Source organism: Aristolochia californica, unplaced genomic scaffold (genome assembly GCF_029961685.1).
Source record: "Aristolochia californica isolate CCGP_79_NKW_82.1479 unplaced genomic scaffold, dmAriCali1.0.hap1 SCAF_16, whole genome shotgun sequence".
NCBI classification, from domain to species: Eukaryota; Viridiplantae; Streptophyta; class Magnoliopsida; order Piperales; family Aristolochiaceae; genus Aristolochia; species Aristolochia californica.
In genome coordinates, this window is record NW_027181837.1 from 2,633,836 (window position 1) to 2,653,677 (window position 19,842).

Below are 19,842 nucleotides of genomic sequence, written 5' to 3' on the forward strand. Positions count from 1 at the left end.
TAGCAAAATACTTGTGCAATTAAATTTTCAAAAACTAAGATAGATTGAGCATTTAGGGACTAGATCCGATCTCCATAACAGACTTCGAAGTATAGGAGTATTGCGTACAATGTCTCCTTATTGTGATTTACCTTTTTAGTTGAAATAAGGTAGAAAATCACTTCAAAAAATAATTTACTATCATTCCAAACTAGATCTTTTTCTTTGGTAAAATCTACCATTTTTTAATAAAAAGATGATAAATTTCATTGTTGAATTGTTGAGCATAATAGAAGGTCATTTATAAATTTTTATCTTAGCCATATCAAAGCACAAAATCTTCCACTACAAATTTCTAGGCTTGATTTTGCTTCTAGGAAAGCTTGTATTCTACTTTCTTTTTGTTTGAACACTTTTGCTCTAGTGACTTCATAAATTTGAAATTTGTATGAACACTTTTTGCCTTTTTTAAGTTTTTGTTCATCTTCTATATTATAATTATTAGAACACTGAAAAAATTGTTCAAACACTTTTTTTCTCTACTAACCCTCTGGTGTTAAAACTTGTCCAAATACTTGAACTTCGTTTGAATATTTTCTTTCTTCCAGCCTTTATTCATTTTTTTCTGTAAAAAAAACTTCGAAAACTGTTCAAACACCTTTCTAATGGACACTTATGATTCAGATTTAAATTTTCGTTCAAAACATTTTCAAGGTGATCTTGTGTTCAACTCATTAGGGATCTATTAAACGGGGCATTGTGGAATGCAATTTTTTTGTTTTGTAGTTATGACGGCAGCTAGGGAGAACCCACCACTCTAGACTTTTCAAATTGCATCAACTGTACATTGAACAATTACATGTTACAAGATTTGCTACTTGCTTGCCACCAACCCCTCTGCACTTACCAACTCTTTTCACTCCTACTCTAAGCCCTCTCTCGTCTCCTTCCCCTCAACGAGATTACCTATTTTTTCCTCGGGAACTGAGGTTTTCTGCCCTTGGTTCTATGGCTCATGGCGGAATCCAAGCTCTCCAAGATGTTTATTTGTCGGGTGTTTTGCGAGTTTGAGGGGGTTCTAAAAGGCAAGAGGACGGCCCGCGGCGAAGAAGCAGCTGCCCAAGGAGAAGGAATTGGAGCTCAATGTTAGAATTTGTATCGAAGAAGAGCTGCCTGATGATCCCAAGCTTTTGGTGAGGTTATTTTTAGAGAGTGCTGCCCTCAATATATATCTTTCCATGGATGTTAAGAGTTCCATTTTCATTTAAGAATATCCACTTTATTATGTTTGTCTCGTCTTTTCTTAATCTCTTTGATTTTGCAGAATATTGCAGAAATGCTTCGCTTGGATTCTCCTATGGCGATGAAACTAGCATTTCATGGTCTAAAAGATTGGTAGTATAAAACAAGAGATAAGAATATTGATGATGTTGATAATTTTGAAAAGGTTGAGCTCTCTGTACTGCTTTGTAATGACGACAACATGATAATTTTAATATTTTAACTACTAGTAGTGGAAGAGTATTTTTTTATCTGAAAATAACTAATTTTATGTTTTTGTTTTTGTCATAGGTTGAGATTTTGCTTAAGCAGGGACGTATATTATTTTCTAGCATAAAGAGAAACAACTATAGTTTGTAAATTTATAATGGATTTATAGTTTTTATTTGGGTGATTGTAAATTGATAGTGATATTTCATTTAATTTTGTTGTGTTTGATTATTGTATGGAGTTTATTCATAATGTTATGCAGTGTATGGAGTGTTTAGACTATTTTATGGAGTGCATAAAAAATTTCATAGTGTTTTTATGGAGTGTTTATAGAGTGTATAGATAATTTTATGTAGGTATTATGTCTATAGATTATGCCCAATTTTAAGTAGAGGTCATGCCGAATTTTATACAGGTATTTTATATATTGATTATGCCCAATTTTAAGTAGAGGTCATGTCTGATCTTATACAGGCATTATATACATAGGTTATGCCCAATTTTATGTAAAATGTATGCATTATTTTATATACAATTTATTTGATATATATTATTTGAAAAGTTTTAAATATATGTTGAAGCTCGAGCTCGACTGGAACTCGGTTAAAATTATTGGGCTCGAGCTCGATAACAATTTTAGGCTCGAGGCTGGGCTCGGCTCGAGCTCGAGTTCAAAATATTTAAATCAAGCTTGGCTCGAACATAGGTAGGTTCAGGCTTGGCTCGGTTCGATGCCACCCCTACCAAGAAGTACCTACTCAATATAATCAAAAATTCAAAATAGTCTTTAATAACTTGATTTCAAAATATAGGTTCAAAGTAAATCTGCGATTGGTTTTTAAATTTGGGGAAAGTAGATAAAGGAGCTCAATTCAACGAATTACTTCAAAATACAACCCATCAGAAGTAGTCTATACTTCAATGAATGATTTCAAAGTGCCGTGGCACTAGTTCAGTATACTCGATCAAATATAATCAATATATTTCAAACTAAAATCACATAAGTACTTGGATTTTTTAAACTCTTACCTCTAGATACTAATAATAATGTAAAGGTGCCTTCAAAATCGAATGACAAAGTTGATTTCAATTTTTTTGTCAATCATAAGAGATGGTCGATAAATAAAGATTTTAAAATAAAGCTCATCAATATTAAACTCAAGGAACATCATTTCTCACAAAAATAATGTAGCTATTGGTTGGGAAGGCTAGTCAGATTGAGATAGACCTGGACCTAACATTACATGGTACCAGAGTAGGATGACTGTCTTGGTGGACTCAGTTCATGCTCTATTTAATATGTACCCGTTTGTATTGTTCATATCTTAGACCCACAGATTCAATGTCCACTTGAGTAGGTCAAGGACTCAGTTTCAATATCTTAATTATGGAAGTACAGACTGGTTAAGAGTCCTTCAATGAAAGCCAAGAGGGGTTTTTAAGGACTTATTCTTGCCTAACAAGAGAAGAGAAACTATGGAACTTCAAACTTGATGAGATTGGACCCTGTGAAACCCCCTTTTCGATTCTTATTCAATTCTAGTAATTAAGCTTCCTCGTTTTCGACCTTGCTTATGTTACTGATACTAGGTACATAGACAGGGTACCGGTGTATGCAATCAGACCACGCCCCATTCGAAGGTGCTGTGACAGTTCGATTGCAAATCCACACAGCGCTAGTGCATTTAAACGCGCTGCCGAAGGCAATTTGCCACACACGGTGACCCTTCTTCATTCGTCCCTTGGCCTCGATATAGCTCAGCTCGTACCACAAGGAAGACGAAGATGTGTTACCAAACCGATGAAGGGTCATTCTTGATGCCTCGACGTCCTCCGGTGAGAGGCGCAGACTCTTCTCCAGCTCATCTATCACTGCCCTCCCGCCGGGATGGATGCAGAAATGCTCGAAAGCTCTCTTGAACTGAGGCACGTAAAGCTTTAGGTTAGGGTTGAAGGTTTTCCGAATGATGAGGTAGAGAGCGAAATGAAGCTTCCCTGAGAGAGGAAGTACTATGGGTGCCAAAGTTTTGATATTGTTTTTGAGCGCATCACATGCAACAGTGAGAAGAGCCTTGGAGAGGGAGATGGCAATCTTGCCTTGTTCATCTTCTGCTTGCTATAGGCCCTGTCGTCTGCTCCATTATGGGTGCGGAAAACATGCAGAAGACGATATTTGGCTCGGCTTTTCTCAGAACGACGATTTGATTGGAGCACAGCAGCACCACCCATTCGGAATAGACAGCAACTAATCTGCATGGATCGTTGCTTCCCACTGGGATTAGTACCCTTTGTCATCGCTTCAGTGCTCACAATCAAAGCATTAGAATTTGGGTGCACTAGAAGGAGGTCTCGGACAAGTTCCAGAGATACGAGCCCTGCGCTACAACCCATCCCTGAAAGGTTGAAACTCTTTATGTTGCTTCTCATTTTGTATTTGTTCACCACCATTGACGACAGGGAAGGGCGGGGCGAGAAGATGCTAGAATTCACGACCAATATGTCGATGGATTCTGGGTCAATTCCCGTGCTTTGGAAAAGCGAGTCGAGTCAAGTGAGCATTACTAACTGGACTTCTTCCAAGGAATCCTGCAACTTCATTTATCTGCTGGGAAGGTTAAGCATGGGCAGTGGCAAGCTCGTCTCCTATGCGAGACCTGATCGAGCAAGGATTTTCTGTTAGGAAATTCACATTTTCTATTCTAATTTGGGTAACATATTTATTATGTAATTATATTTTTTATTTTTATTGTTAAACCCATTAAGGAATGGGTCATGGATATGGGCCATGAATATGGGCTAATTGAGTAGATACCATAGGGAATTATGAGAACCTCATATAAGGAGACACAATATGGTTATGGTCCCCAAAGTTACTTAATCACACAATTTCCCTTTTCCCCATCCGGAAGAGAGACAAAGGTCCCATTGAGGATTAAAGAGATTTAGTTGAGGAAGACCACAACACCAATTATCCATTCATTTCATTAGTCAAAAAGATTCCGCAACAGAAAGATGAAATTTCTGGAATGGATTCAGGTATGTATTTGATCCTAATATTCTAGCATGTTGTAAATTCTGGATTAGAATTTACTATTACAGTTTTTCTAACAAGTAGTATCACAACAGTCCTATTAGATTATTAGGATTTCTAGATTAATTCCGTGGAGAGCAACACTGAGCGTCGGCTCTATGCAAAACCAGCGCTTTGTCGAAAATCTTACTTTCTCCACGTAATTCGTCTCGGGCTGTGCATCTGTCGGTGTCGCAATCAGAAGACAGAGGCCTACGACCATCTGTGGAGGCCCGTACTGCAGTGTCACGTGGTTAGAGGTTGAAGACGACCTCTAGCGCAGCTAGGAAGAAATAATAAGGACGCACGGTGTAGCATTCGCAGCATCGGACGCTGCAACGACGTTCGACGGGAAAAGGGGAGGTGAGAAAGGACACCTAGGTACGCTGCAACGCCATCTGGCGAGGGAATCATTTTTTCCATTGTCGTTGTCATTTTCTGTCATCGGAAACCTTCCTGCGCGATCCGAGCATTGATAGGCGGGCCAGAGCCCGTTGGGCAAAGTTCGGCGCTGTCGTTCGCCCGTCAGAACAAATGGCACGGGTCGTGCCTGTTGGGCTTGCTGCAGGGCCCGTCGGGAGCGTTGCAGTGCCCGTTCAGTGGGTGCGCTGCTGACGGGCGCTGCAGTGCCCGTTGGGCAACAGCACCATGCCTGTTAGGTGACAGCAGCGCCCATTCAGTGCCCCACTGTCGTGCTCGTTGGGCGACAACAGTGCCCGTTCACTGCAGCGGGCGTGCTACCGCACATGTTTGGTATGCTACAACACCTGCAGCAGAGCGTGCTGCAACGTCCTTTGGGTGCCACAGCACCCTGTTCACTGCAGCAGGATGCGCTGCAGTGTCCGTTGGACAAACTGCAGCGTGGCTATAATAATAAAAAAATTAAAAATTGAAACTTTGGATACATTTTATTTCAATTACAATTTGACTTGGCTGTTGACTTGGACCGGTTGTTGAAGATCAAGGTCGAATCGGGCTGAGCCAGCTTGACAGAGCCGACTCGGTCCTAAACAAAAAAAAAGACCCTATTTCACGACACCAGTGGGGCGGTGTTGCAGCCTTGGATAACTGAATAAAAAAAAATTATTTTGTTCAGTTGATCTAGTATTTTTAATCAAATTGTTTGAAGTTACATGTTGCCAAAGTAACCTCTATAGTGTTGAATAATTTGACTAGAAATACATAGATGTTTGTACGGAGTTATTTATGCAAATTGTGCTCGGCCCAAGGAAGACACAGTTTGGCCAAATCAACAACGTGCCTGTGATGATAAATGCGTGATAATTATAAAGAGTTTTCATGTGAACAATAGTTGGTCCAAAGAAAGGCTATTGTTTGACAGAACTAATTGTCAGTATTTGATTATTGCACTGAGAGTACCACTTACAATTAATTTATCTGTCCAAAGACTAGGAATTAATGTTGTACTAGGTAACTTGAGATGGGTCCCCAAGTTAGATTTATTTTGTACTTGTCTTATTTTTCTTTATATGACATGCTCGTTAATGTGAGTATGTTTGTTTATTTTGTTCTTTATACAATTTTTGTTGCTACTGCTCAAATAAGCAGCATTCCGATGTTAAGCGGGATGAATTTTAAGGCATGGAAAGATACCGTGGAAATTGTCCTCGGTTGTATGGATTTGGATCTTGCACTTCGGGTAGAGCAACCCACTTCTACTCCAAAAAAACTTCAATGAGGCTAAACTTGAGAAGTGGGAACACTCTAACCGAATGTGCTTGACGATCATGAAACGCTTCATTCCGGAGGCGTTTAGGGACTCTATGACTAAGAGCGAGAGCTCCAAGAAGTTCCTAGAGGAAATTGAACAATATTTTGCCAAGAACGAAAAGTCGGAGGCAATAAGCCTTTTGGCTAAACTCGTTTCGATGAAGTATAAAGGCAAAGGGAACATAAGGGAGTACATAATGGAAATGTCTCATCTCGCGTCACAACTCTCAAGTCACTTAAGTTGGAGCTGTCTAAGGACTTTCTCGTGCACTTGGTTTGGATATCTCTTCCTATACACTTTGGACAATTCAAAGTGAGTTATAACACTCATAAGGACAAATGACCCCTAAATGAGCTTATATCTCATTGTGTGTAAGAGGAAGAGAGGGAGCAGAAGCATAAGACTGAAAGTTCTCACTTGGCCTCAACCTCTCAAAACATGTAGAAGAAGAGAGGTAAGGATGTTGCGGAAGGATCTTCTCAGATTAAGAATAAAAGCTGTCAAATTCGACCGTGGCGGTGACTACTATGGAAGGTATGATGGATCAGGAGAACAATGTGCCAGACCCTTCACGGTTTTCCTCAAAGTGTGTGGAGTTGTTCTGCAATACACCATGTCAGGCAAACCCAACATGAACGGTGTTACAGAACGAAGAAACTGAACTCTTAAGGATATGGTAAGGAGTATGATCAGTCATTTCTCTTTGCCAGAGTCACTTTGGGGAGAAACTTTAAAGACCACAGTGTACATCCTTAATAGGGTACCGAGCAAAGCAGTTGCCAAAACCCCCTATGAGCTTTGGACAGGGAAGAAGCCTAGCATTAGGCACTTGTACATTTGGGGTTGTCCAGCTGAGGCGCGGCCTTATAGGCCACAAGAAATAAAACTGGACTCAAGGATAGTTAGCTGTTATTTTGTTGGTTACGCTGAACACTCTCGGGGCTATAAGTTTTACGATCCCACATTAAGATCCTTCTTTGAAACGGGAAATGCGAGATTCCTTGAGGATATTGAGTTTGGAGGGAAAGAAAACATAAGGAATGTTGTCTTTAAAGATGAATCTGTTATTGATAGTGATCAAGTCTGCATACCTATTGTTGTTCAAGACACAATTCAGGCATTAGAGGACAATGTTCAAGCTCCTATTCCTGCCGTTGTTCCAGATCAAGACAACAATAAGATTCTTCCTCTTGCACTATCTTTAGAACAAACTCAACAACCTCAAGAAGTGCCATTAAGGAGATCCACTAGGGAGAGGAGAAATGTGATTCCAGATGATTATATTATACTTCTCCAAGAACATGAGGATGGAGTCGGATTGACAGAAGATGGCTTGATTAACTTATGTCAAGCATTGCGCAGTTCTAACTCTCAAAAGTGGATTGATGCCATGAAGGATGAGATGAAATCTATGAATGACAATGATATTTGGGATCTCATCGAGTTGCCTAAAGGTGCGAAGCCCATTGCTTGTAAATAGATATTTAAAACCAAGAGGGATTCAAAGGGCAATGTCGAGAGATATAAGGCCCGTCTAGTCGCTAAAGGCTTTACTGAAAGGGAAGGCATAGACTATAAAGAGACTTTCTCTCCAGCATCTTCGAAAGAATCTTTTAGAATAATAATGGCACTAGTGGCTCATTTAGATCTAGAGCTACATCAGATGGATGTCAAAACTGCGTTTCTCAATGGAGACATTGATGAGACGATTTATATGGTACAACCAGAAAACTTTGTATCTGGTGATCCAAAGTCTGTGGTTTGTAAATTGAAGAAATCCATCTATGGTCTCAAACAGGCTTCCCGTCAATGGTATCACAAGTTCCATCAAGTCATAACCTTGTATGATTTTGAGGCATATGTTGTTGATGACTGTGTATATCATAAGTTCAGTGGGAGTAAATACATCTTCCTGATATTATATGTCGATGATATTCTGCTCGCTAGTAGCGATATAGGTTTACTACATGAAACCAAGAAATTTTTGACGAAGAATTTCGAGATGAAAGATCTTAGTGATACCTCTTTTGTATTAGGTATACAGATACTTAAAGATCGTTCTCAAGGTATCCTTAAGTTATCACAAAAGAGCTATATCGATAAGGTTTTGAGCATATTCGGCATGAAAGATAGTAAACCAGGAGACACACCCGTCGCTAAAGGAGACAAGTTTAGTCTCAAACAGTGTCCTAAAAATTATCTTGAAAGAACAGAGATGCAGAAAATTCCTTATGCATCAGTAGTAGGGAGTTTAATGTACGCCCAAGTTTGTACTCATCCCAACATAGCATTTATAGTAAGAATTCTGGGCAGGTATTTGAGTAATCTGGGTATGCAACATTGGAAGGCAGCCAAACGCGTGATGCATTATTTGAGGAGAACAAAAGACTACATGCTTATTTATCAGAGATCAGATAGTTTAGAGATCATTGGGTTCTCTGACTTCGACTTTTCCGGATGCCAAGATTGCAGATGCTCCACATCAAGATACATCTTTATGTTAGGAGAAAGAGCTATCTTGTGGAAGTTTGCTAAGCAGACTCTCATAGCTTCTTCAACCATGGTTGTGGAGTTCATTACTTGTTTTGAGGCATCCAAACATGGAATACTGTTGCGAAACTTTGTCACTGGGCTACGAATGGTAGATGGCATTGACAGGCCATTAAAAATTTATTGTGACAATAACTCGGCGGTACTTTATTCCAATAACAGTAGGAGCTCGATGAAGTCGAAGTTTATCGACCTTAAGTTTGTAGTTGTTAAGGAGAGAGTTCAGGATAAGCAGATTTCTATCAAACATATAGGGACAAACACTATGCTAGCAGATCCATTAACCAAGGGTTTAACGCCTAAGGTCTTTCATGAACACACTTCTCATATGGGCGTAATTTCTATGGATACCTTGGTTTAGAAGGAGTCATTTTTTGTACTATATGTTTGTTTAAGACATTGAGTTATTCGATTTTTCAGTAATAAAATTGATTGCTTATTATTCTATTTATGAACTTGCTTGTATTTTTTCTATGTGCAATGTTCACATTGCATTAAAGACTTTGGAAAGATCTCACTAAAGACTAAAGAGAAAGACTAAAGAAGGACCAATTGAAAATAGGCCTGTTTGAGATCACATTGCATGTAATTTTCATGCTACTCATCCATATTTGATCTATGTCATGAGTGTATTAGTATGGTGATCATAATGGTTTAGTCACGACTGTAATGTGATGAATGTCATTGTGGTTCCATTATTAATATATAAGATGGTTCCATTATTAATAGTATACAGATGTGCGCCTCAAGAATTTATGATATAATTGTTTCAGGAATGATATGTAACCCAAGTGGGAGATTGTTAGGAAATTCACATTTCCTATTCTAATTTGGGTAACATATTTATTATGCAATTATATTTTCTATTTTTAATGGAATGGGCTGAAATTAAGTGATCTAATTTTGTTAAGCCCATTAAGGAAAAGGGCCATAAATATGGGCCAATTGAGTAGATATCATAAAGAATTATGGGAACCCTATATAAGGAAACACAATATGGTTATGGTCTCCAAAGATACTAAATCACACACAGTTTCTCTTCTCCCCATCCAGAAGAGAGACGAAGGTCCCATTAAGGAATAAGGAGATTTAGTTGAGGAAGACCACAACACCAATCATCCATTCATATCATTCGTCAAAGAGATTCTGCAACAAAAAGACGAAATTTCTGGAATGGATTCATGTATGTATTTAATCCTAATATTCTGGCAGATTGTAAATTCTGGACTAGGATTTACTATTACGATTTTTCTATCATTTTCGTCATGAAATTAACAGAATCAGGATCAGTCCCATGAACGGCATTGAGTATATGAAGAAACTTTGAGGAAGGTAAATGAAGGGTAGTTGGAGGTTTGAAGCAGGCAAAGTCTAAAAGGTAAACTGATCTGAGGTTTTGACGTGAAGTAGAGTAAAGTGACTAATATGATAACACATAAAATGTAAAACGATTGAACCAAATCAATAGGAAGAGCCCACAAAAGCTTAATGCCTTCCATGAGAGCTCCTTTCAACTACTCGGCGAAGCTGTGTTCATAAGACATAGACATTAGAACCAGTATGGAAGAAGAAAAGACGAATTTGTTGAAGAGAGTGAAGAAATCCTCGTTCTTATGCTGTATTTAAAGATACGTCTAAACTATATTTCATTGCTAACAAATTGATATTTTTCGTTAAGTGGATTAATCTGCAGAGAAATCAATAAATAACCGAAAGAGACAATTAATGTTGAACCAATCGAGTTTTCAAACGAAAACATGAGCTTCTGGATTTATATAACCAACTTCTTAACGCATGAGTGAAAAGCTCGTTTCTTTTTTTCCATCTTAATGAGATTAGTCTCGTCTAATGAACGGCTCCTTTGATCAGTTTTCTTTTTTCTATTAGAAATTGAGTTCCTTTGATCGGTTTTCTTACCTTTAAACTCGAGATAATTGAAAATTTCCTGAAGTAAAGGGAAGCTCAATTTGCTATCATGTCCTCTTCAATTCGAATTTTTGCCTGAAGAGACTTGCACCCAATCATGTCTGATCGAACTGTTGTCTACCCAGTAACTTCACTCAGTCAAGTCTGGACATCTGATTGCCTGAGAAGATGTCATATCATGTCGTCTCAGATTATGAAATTATTAAGAAACTCAATGGAACAGCAAAGTCCCTTCAGCTATTTCGTTTCTATTCCCATCTTGACATCATCTGGTTGAACTGCAAATTTGTTCACAAATGACCCAGATGTAGCCATCTTATTATCATCTCGATGGAGAGACAAACACTCACATATTGATTCGGAAAATAACATCTTCTAGAACCAATTATTGAGGCGGAGGGAAAGGATTAAATTTAGTGGACTCTCAATCTTCGACATTTGGCCACCGACATCACTACCAGCTGGGAAGAAGTTCTTGATGAGTTCATGGCTATATCTACACTTAACGTAAAGACACTTTTCAAAGACCAGGGTAGTTACCCTATTAGCATACATTCTCGTACTACATTTAATAGAATGAGTTGGAGGATTGGTTGGATGTTATACGTCTTGTCTGATAAATTTAATGTTGGGTGCCCACAGAGACTCTTTTTGCGTACCCTCCATGACTGAGCTTCTACTACCATTGTTTTGTTACATCTAGGGCTTAAAGAAGTATATTTTGTGAGTGCCATACACAATAACTTTCTAGTCAATGGAGTGATTAGATATAGGGTTAAGAACTTCATGATTTTTTAGACATGTTAGTAGTTTATTCTACATTGATTTGCATGAATGAAGCAAGTTAGCAGCTTGATCAATGATAAAAAAAGAACTAGAGAGAAAAAAGTGAGACACACTGGCTTGTCGTCTACCTCTTGACACTAATGAACTAGAGAGAAAAATTTTTAATTGAGGCATTTTTAATGGATTTTGATGAAACAAGAGGGAAAATGGTTGGATTCTAATTCTTTTTCAAATGAACTCTTTAATTCAAATTAAAACTCAAGATATTTAAAAAAACAGTGATTAACAATATGTCGTCTCGTCGATGAAAAACAAAATTCTTAACAATTTCTAAATGGTTTTTTTATGAAACAAGAGGCGAAATGTTCGTCGATGAAAAACAAAATTCTTAACAATTAATCTTGCCTGATTATGAAGACCCAAACTCATCACTTTGACCCCTTCATTGTCTAGGCTTTCTCTCTCATATTATTGATTGAATCTCTATGCCATGTCTCCATTTTTTAGTTAATCCAGCTTTATGGACTCCTCAGTGAAGGTGGAACTATGATAGACAAACATGTCAATGGTTGGATTGAACCATCAATAGATACCACTTTGAAGAGTAGGGTTTTGATGCCATGGAAGCCAGTCGTATCCTCAGATGAAGATGGACTCTAGAGAAGTTGGAAGGGTGAGATGGACCACGTGTGGGACCTCTTTGTTTCCTTTGAGAGGGGGGAAGATTTGGAAGACCCAGTTGGGGACAAGCTCGGATACAAGTGATGTATAATATAGGATCATATGCATCACAGCCATGGCATCCTACATAGAGGATGATGTGGCTCTCCGATGATGTGTCAGTTTAACGTGGCATAAAACTCTTCGGGTGCAGATGTTGCATACTGATGTGGCATCATATAATTGGTCAAAGTTTACATGTCACCTTTAACTGTACACAAGTGCACTTGATCTGTCAAATTTGGGTATTTGTGAAAATAAATTAAAAAATTTGTTATTTGTGTTATTATGTTAAAAAAATTGGATAATGTCCTAAAATATCTTATTCTATATGCCACTAACGTTACAGGGTCAGGGTCGGCAGTTATTGGCCAGCAGACAGCTATGGAGGACCATTAATGGTTATTTTGTGCAGGCAACGAGCAGTCTCGATCCTCTACCAAACCATTGTAATGGTAAAGGGACCTGTGCTCCCGCATGAAAGGACGGAAGCATAATGGTAAAACGACTCCTCGAAATGCACCATAAAGACAAGAAATAAATGCTGGATGTCCAGTGAATCGTCAAGCAGGTTTAAGGATGACAAAGAAAATGAAGCAAAAGAGATACTTACAAGGGTTCCGTAGCAATGGAGGAATGGTGTATAGGTAGTGGTGATGCAGAGCTCTGTGAAGCCAGTAGTAGAGAAACTCTATGACGCAAAATGGACAAGATCATCCATCTGTTCTCCACATCGGTTAGTGAGATGTGCCTGGAGCATATTGATTAAGCGAGAAAGAGACCAAGTACGCTAGTCCCTTCAACTACAGGCTCATCTGCCGGTCTAATTGAGCTACGACATGATTCTTCATGAGCTACTCTGTCAACTGCATCAATGAACGAACTGCTTGGAGATTAAGGATAAATCTAAAGATGAAAAACGATCTCAATCATCTTCTGCAGGCTTTCAGTGTCTTTGCATTTACACGTTCAACCTCCAAATACTTATTGCTTTGTTTCTCGTCTTAGTGCGTATTCATAAAACATTTCTCCCATTTATAAAGTGAATACTCGATAATTGAATCCTCTTCATGGCTGGTGTCATAAAATTTATAACTTACGTGAAAAATATTGTCAATTTGGCATCTAAAGATTTCGTGCTGAATTAAAATCTGAACAATCTCAGTTGGGATTCAAGGAAGAACATGGAGATTACAGTTCTCGGATGAACTCCAGAAAACGATTTATTTTTATTTTATTTTTTACCGACTGCATTCATTCATAGCATTTAAAAACAACTGGAAACTGCTAAAGAGTCGTGCGCAGACAATCTTCTACGGACAAGGAAGCATCATCAACGGTGGAAAAGGTATCCTGGGTTGTTCTATAAATTGGAAATCACCCATGCAATGAGCAGCTCGGAGAGACCCAGATAACAATGGCAACCAAGCCTGGGCTGTTCACTGCATGGCCATGGCAGATGCTTGGAAGTTTCAAGGTATTACTACTTTCTAGTTTTCTCCTAAAACCAGTAGGATTGATGCTGATGATTTCTCTGTTTTGATATTGGTGTGGTTGAAGTACGTGGTTTTGGCTCCATGGGTTGCTAGTAGCATATACAGTTGGGTGACAAAGCCAGAAGAGGAGAGGGATCTGACCAACTTTCTCATCTTGCCAATCCTACTTTGGCGATGGGCGCATAACCAAATATGGATTAGTCTGTCTCGTTTCCAAACAGCTCGGAGCAAACACAAAATAGTTGATAAAGGCATTGAATTTGAGCAAGTAGACAGAGAAGAAAACTGGTTTGCTCTCTTTATCTCTCGCTTTTTCTCTTTATATCTCTGAACTAATTCTCTGACATTTGGACAAATACATGGCAGGGATGATCAAATACTACTGAACGGCCTTGTTTACTACACCTTTAATCAATACGTTTCAGGCGCGTCTCACTTACCCATGTGGAGAACAGATGGGATGATTTTAACTATTTTGCTTCACATAGGTCCGGTGGAGTTTCTCTACTACTGGCTCCACAGAGCTCTCCACCACCATTACCTGTACTCACGATACCACTCCCACCACCATTCCTCCATTGTAACAGAACCCATAACATGTAAGAACCTTTCTCGTATCCTTTTCATCTTCTATCATTTTTATGTCCTGGCTTGCTGCCGACCAATGAATCATGGTAGTGAACAAACCCAATCTTAAGAGTGTCATTTCAAATTACTTTTGATATCACTGTTTAATTAACTTTTTCAATACTGTTTGACATATGGCAGCTGTGATTCATCCATTCGCGGAAATCGTATCTTACTATATACTCTTCTCGATACCACAATTGGCGATGTTGTTCACTGGAACAAACTCACATCTGGCAACCATAATTTACCTGACATACATAGATTTCATGAATAATATGGGCCACTGTAATTTTGAACTTGTTCCCAACTGGGTCTTCAAATTCTTCCCTCCTCTCAAGTACTTGATGTATACTCCTTCGTGAGTCTCTTCACCCTTCTGCCTGTTTTATAAGTTTAAGAAATGAAAACATAGACAGAATTTTTCATTCAAGGATATAAGCAAACTGATGAATTTTCCTGACTAGGTTTCACTCTCTTCACCATACCCAGTTCCGGACCAACTACTCCCTCTTCATGCCTTTGTACGATTACTTGTATGGTACAGTGGACAAGACAGTGGATTCTCTTCATAAGAACTCTCTCAAAGGAAACAAAGAGATCCCACAAGCGGTCCATCTCACCCATCCAACTTCCGTGGATTCCATCTATCACCTGAGGCTGGGACTGGCTTCGTTGGCATCGAAACCCTACTCTTCAAAGTGGTATCTATCGATGATCCAACCGTTGACATGTTTGTCTGTCATATTTACCTGGATCTTTGGTTCCACCTTCACAGTGGAGTCCATCAAATTGGATAAACTCAAAATGGAAACATGGGCTATACCAAGATTTAGCTTTCATGTAAGTAAGAGACATCTCCATCTACCATTTTGAATGAGCAGTCTCTCTCCTTCATTTTTTTCTTGTGTCCATTTGAAGGTGCTAGTATATATATTGGTTTGACTGTCTATGTTTTGCAGTATTATTTATCATGGCACAGAGATTCAATCAATAATATGATAGAGAAAGCCATACTGGAAGCAGACCGTGAAGGGGTCAAAGTGATGAGTTTGGGTCTTCTTAATCAGGCAACAATCATTCACCATCCATCTCCCTGCCTCTCCCTACTGGCAAGTGCTCATTAGAAAAACTAAAATGATAAATCTGGATTCTTTTTTGTCTGCAGTCAGAGGAACTAAACGAAAATGGCAAGCTCTATCTCCAAAAGCACCTAAAACTCAAAGTCAGATTAGTAGATGGGACAGCACTGGTAGCTGCAGTTGTTCTAAATGGCATTCCACAAGATAGTGATAAAGTTATAATGAGAGGAGAGCTTTCAAAAGCTTGTCATGCCATAGTCCTAGGATTGTGCCAAAAAGGGATTAAGGTAAGTTGGTTGAACTCACTCCCACAAACCATCAGTTAGAAGCTTTCAATGGTATAATTATGAATTACTTGAGATGTTACAGGTTTCCACGGTTTGTACATCTGAACACCAGCAACTGAAAAGACAATTACCGGCCAAGTTCTGGAGTAATTTGGTCCTTTCAGATAGCTATGATGCCAAAGTAATGTTAGCTATTCAGATTTTTAATAACTTGACAGTCCAAAGTGTTCATTTAATAGCAGACAGAAGATTGAAACTGATAGGACTACTTCTGCAGGTATGGTTGGTGGGAAATGGGCTGAATGATAAGGAACAAGAGAAAGCGCCCAAGGGTGCAAGCTTCATTCCCTTCTCACAATTCCCTGTAAAGAATTTGAGGAAGGACTGTTTCTACCAGACGAATCCAGCAATGAGGGTCCCCAAGAATCTTGAAAACATGCATGCCTGCGAGGTAAATTAACTCTTTCTACTTAACTGTGATAGTTTCAATAAATGTTTCTATAGTAAGTTTCTATATAATATACAATTTACGAATGTTATGTGACAGAATTGGCTTCCTCGGAGGGTTATGAGTGCATGTCGTGTAGCAGGCATTGTTCATGCATTGGAGGGATGGGATACCCATGAGTGTGGTGAAGAACAGCTGCTGAATGCTGATAAAGTATGGAATGCTGCACTTCAGCATGGATTTCGTCCCCTCTGATATCCTGGTTTCAATGTACTTCCAGTGAGGAATCAAAACTGCTAATAATGATGAAGAAGCTGTGTTTTATCCCTTAAAGTGAGCATGTTTTTGTAATCTTTAAGGGGTTTTCATAATTAATGCCCATAGTTGGAAAGGGCTGTTAGGTTTTACAATGGCTTCGATGACTTTCATGAATAATAATTTTTGTGAGACAGTTCAAATTAAAGCTCACCCAGCTTGGGATATGCAAATAGTAGAAGAAAAGAGGTCTGCAAATTTGTTCTATACTCAAGTAATTGATGGTCCTCAATCTGTTAGTCAAATTCTGACTTTACATTTTCAAGCTAAAAGATTTAGAAAAGAAATTAAATCTTTAACATGATTCACAAGAAAAGTTTGAAGAAATTAGAAAATGTAATGGGAAAATATCTGAGTGTCAAAAACTTTTGCTTGTTTTCAAAAATATTTTATGGCTAAGAGATGAACATACTAGCTAGCCTTTGTGCACGGATTTTAAAGGTTTCAAGATGAAAATGAATAAGAAAAATTCATCAAAAGGTTATCTGATCGGATGCCCTATATGAAAATACTCTCAAAGGACACGAAGAGGCTCCACAATTGGTCTATCTCATCCATCCAACTTCCCCGGAGTCCATCTATCATCTGAGGATGAGACTGGCTTCCTTGGCATCAATGCTTTCCTCTTCAAAGTGGTATTTGTTGATGATGCAACCATAGACATGTTTCTCTGGATATTTACCTGGATCGTTGGTTCCACCTTAACGGTTTAGCATCTACCATCAAGTTGGGTAAACTAAAAATGGAGATATGGGCTCTCCCAAGATTTAGCTTTCACCTAAGTAAGAGACATTAGGATCTACCTTGCTGAATGAGGCGTATCTCCTTCTGAAATGGAGGTCACATGATTTTATTATGTTTTTAGAAAGAGTGGGCCTTAAGATAATTTTGCTCATTGATGTTGAAATTTGTTAAAAGACACCCATGTGTGTAAGGGTGACATGGGTAGTAAATAAGGACAAATTTAATGGAGATGGCATAGAATTGTAATTAAATAAGTTGGTGTATGTCCTTTTTCCTTTTGAAGCGTATAGTCTTAAGGGTATTATAGTCATTGTGAACACCTTCTGCCTCTGCCAGCAGCATCGGAATGCCTCCTTGCTGCCTCTACCAGCAGCATCACCTAAAAAACCTCTATGCTGCCTCTACTAACAACATCACCGGAATGCCTCCCTGCTGCCTCTACCAGCAGCATCGGAACGCTTTCCTGTTGCCTCCACCAGTAGCAATAGACGCATCCCTATTTTGATGACAGCGTCGAGACCCGTGCCTATCTCTTCCGACGACAACACTGAAACCCGAGCCAGTCTCTTCTAGCAACAACTCCGAGTCCCGAACCTGCTCTATTTCGACAGCAACAGTGAAGCTTCACGCAGCGAGTTTCACGTTATTTCTCACAGTAGTACACAACCCTGCTGTTTCTCCCTACGTCAAGTCAAAGAGACCCTTCTCTGCAGCGTCGACTAAAGAGACCTTTCTCTGCAGTGCTGGCAATGATGTCGTCCTTCTCGAGCCTCTCTTTCTGCCGAGAGCTTCTGTCTTCTGGCAAGTCCCAAGCTGCTCTATTTTTCTAATAGCTGCTCGCCCTCTCTGTTTCTCAAGCCTCCTCTGTTCTTCTCCCGGCGCCGAGAGTCCCGAGCTTCCTCTGTTTTTCTCCCGGCGCCGAGAGTCTCAAGCTTCTTCCGAACGCTCTCGATGAGTCCCGAGACTTACCCTTTTTTTCTGTTGTGTTTGTTAGTTTCAAAGAGTCAAAATCATCTAAACTTTCATTGCTAAACGTATAGTAGTTAACAACAAATATGACTACTTATTATTCAGACCTTTTCCAGGAATTTAAAAAAAAATCCAGCTAAGACATTTGAAAATGAAAGATTAGGTTCATCACTAATTTCTAGTTTCATCCCTAACATGTACTAACAAAGCGCTATATTCGTCACTAAACATATTGTATTTAACAACAGACTTTTGTTCGTAGTTAAATGTGCAGATTCTAGATTATGTGAAGTCAAAAATATCTATACAGAGTTTAATTTATTATATTATGAGTATTTATTAATGATAGTTAGACATTTGAATTATAGTTTATACAATTTATTAATTACTATGTAAAGATTTTTAAATAGTCATTCCTTCAAACTATATTATATTTAATATTTTTAGTAAGCTTAAACATAGCGAAATCACTAAATATTTAATTTAAATATTAATGTAACAAAGTAACTTAAAATACATCTGTCGGTTGATCTTCAGACTTAACAAATCAAAATCAAATTATCTTGGATTTTTAGGAAATCACTAAATATTTAATTTAAATATTAATGTACAAAATAACTTAAAATACATCTGTCAGTTGATCTTCAGACTTAACAAATCAAAATCAAATTATCTTGGATTTTTAGGAAATCACTAAATATTTAATTTAAATATTAATGTACAAAATAACTTAAAATACATCTGTCAGTTGATCTTCAGACTTAACAAATCAAAATCAAATTATCTTGGATTTTTAGGAAATCACTAAATATTTAATTTAAATATTAATGTAACAAAGTAACTTAAAATAATACTAATGTAATATAAATTGTTAAAGAATAGTCCTATATGAATTAATGAATATAAATATCTTAGTTTTATTAGTTGGGAAAGAGGTTTTCTAACGTAGCTAGTCATTTTGGGATGAGTTTTGGACCCAACTTCACATTAACAAGTACTTATACGAGGGTCTCCACCCAAATTATCCACATTTAGAGCTACAAAAGAGGGCCTACATATGAGGAAAAGTGCCAAAGTGTAGTCCTACATGGATTAGTGAATACAAAGATCTTGGGTTTATTAATTGGGAAAGAGGTTTCTCAACTTAGTCATTTTGGGATGGGCCTTGGACCCAACCTCACATAAGTAAAATTATTCATCTTTAATTTTTAGTGATATTACTTGTATAAAATTTGTGTTTATTTTATTATTAATTTATAATGTTTCATATTTAATATTTGGTATAACATTAATATTAAAATTTAATATTAATATAATATATTTAATCTATTACTAAAATTTATTTAATAATTATTCAATATTAGATGCTTTATTAGTTTAGTTTTATAATATCAAACAGTATAATATTAATTTATTTTTCAGTATTCAATATTGCAACACAATATAATTTTTAATATTTAATGTTTTATTTTCATCACAAAGAAACTTAAATTAATATTAATTTATTAGAATTTAAATTATGTGTCACTAAAATAATATTATAGTCATTTTATATATGGAATATTGGAGTAGTTGTAATTACAATATGATTTTACATTTATAATAATTATTAACACAATT

General features: G+C 37.8%; 1 protein-coding gene and 1 pseudogene across 1 annotated transcript; one reads left to right on the forward strand and one right to left on the reverse strand.

Annotated features, from left to right (window-relative positions):
- Positions 1–3,016: 3,016 nt before the first annotated feature.
- Positions 3,017–10,321, reverse strand: LOC137953542 (3-ketoacyl-CoA synthase 5-like; annotated as a pseudogene).
- A 3,305-nt stretch (positions 10,322–13,626) lies between these two features.
- LOC137952541 (very-long-chain aldehyde decarbonylase GL1-5-like) lies at positions 13,627–16,657 on the forward strand. Its single transcript, XM_068799624.1, has 10 exons — positions 13,627–13,731; positions 13,815–14,038; positions 14,117–14,349; positions 14,519–14,738; positions 14,845–15,220; positions 15,340–15,447; positions 15,546–15,746; positions 15,829–15,927; positions 16,024–16,197; positions 16,294–16,657. The coding sequence occupies exons 1-10, from the start codon at positions 13,672–13,674 to the stop codon at positions 16,447–16,449; spliced, it is 1,851 nt and encodes a 616-aa protein (XP_068655725.1). The 5' UTR covers positions 13,627–13,671; the 3' UTR covers positions 16,450–16,657.
- Positions 16,658–19,842: the final 3,185 nt, after the last annotated feature.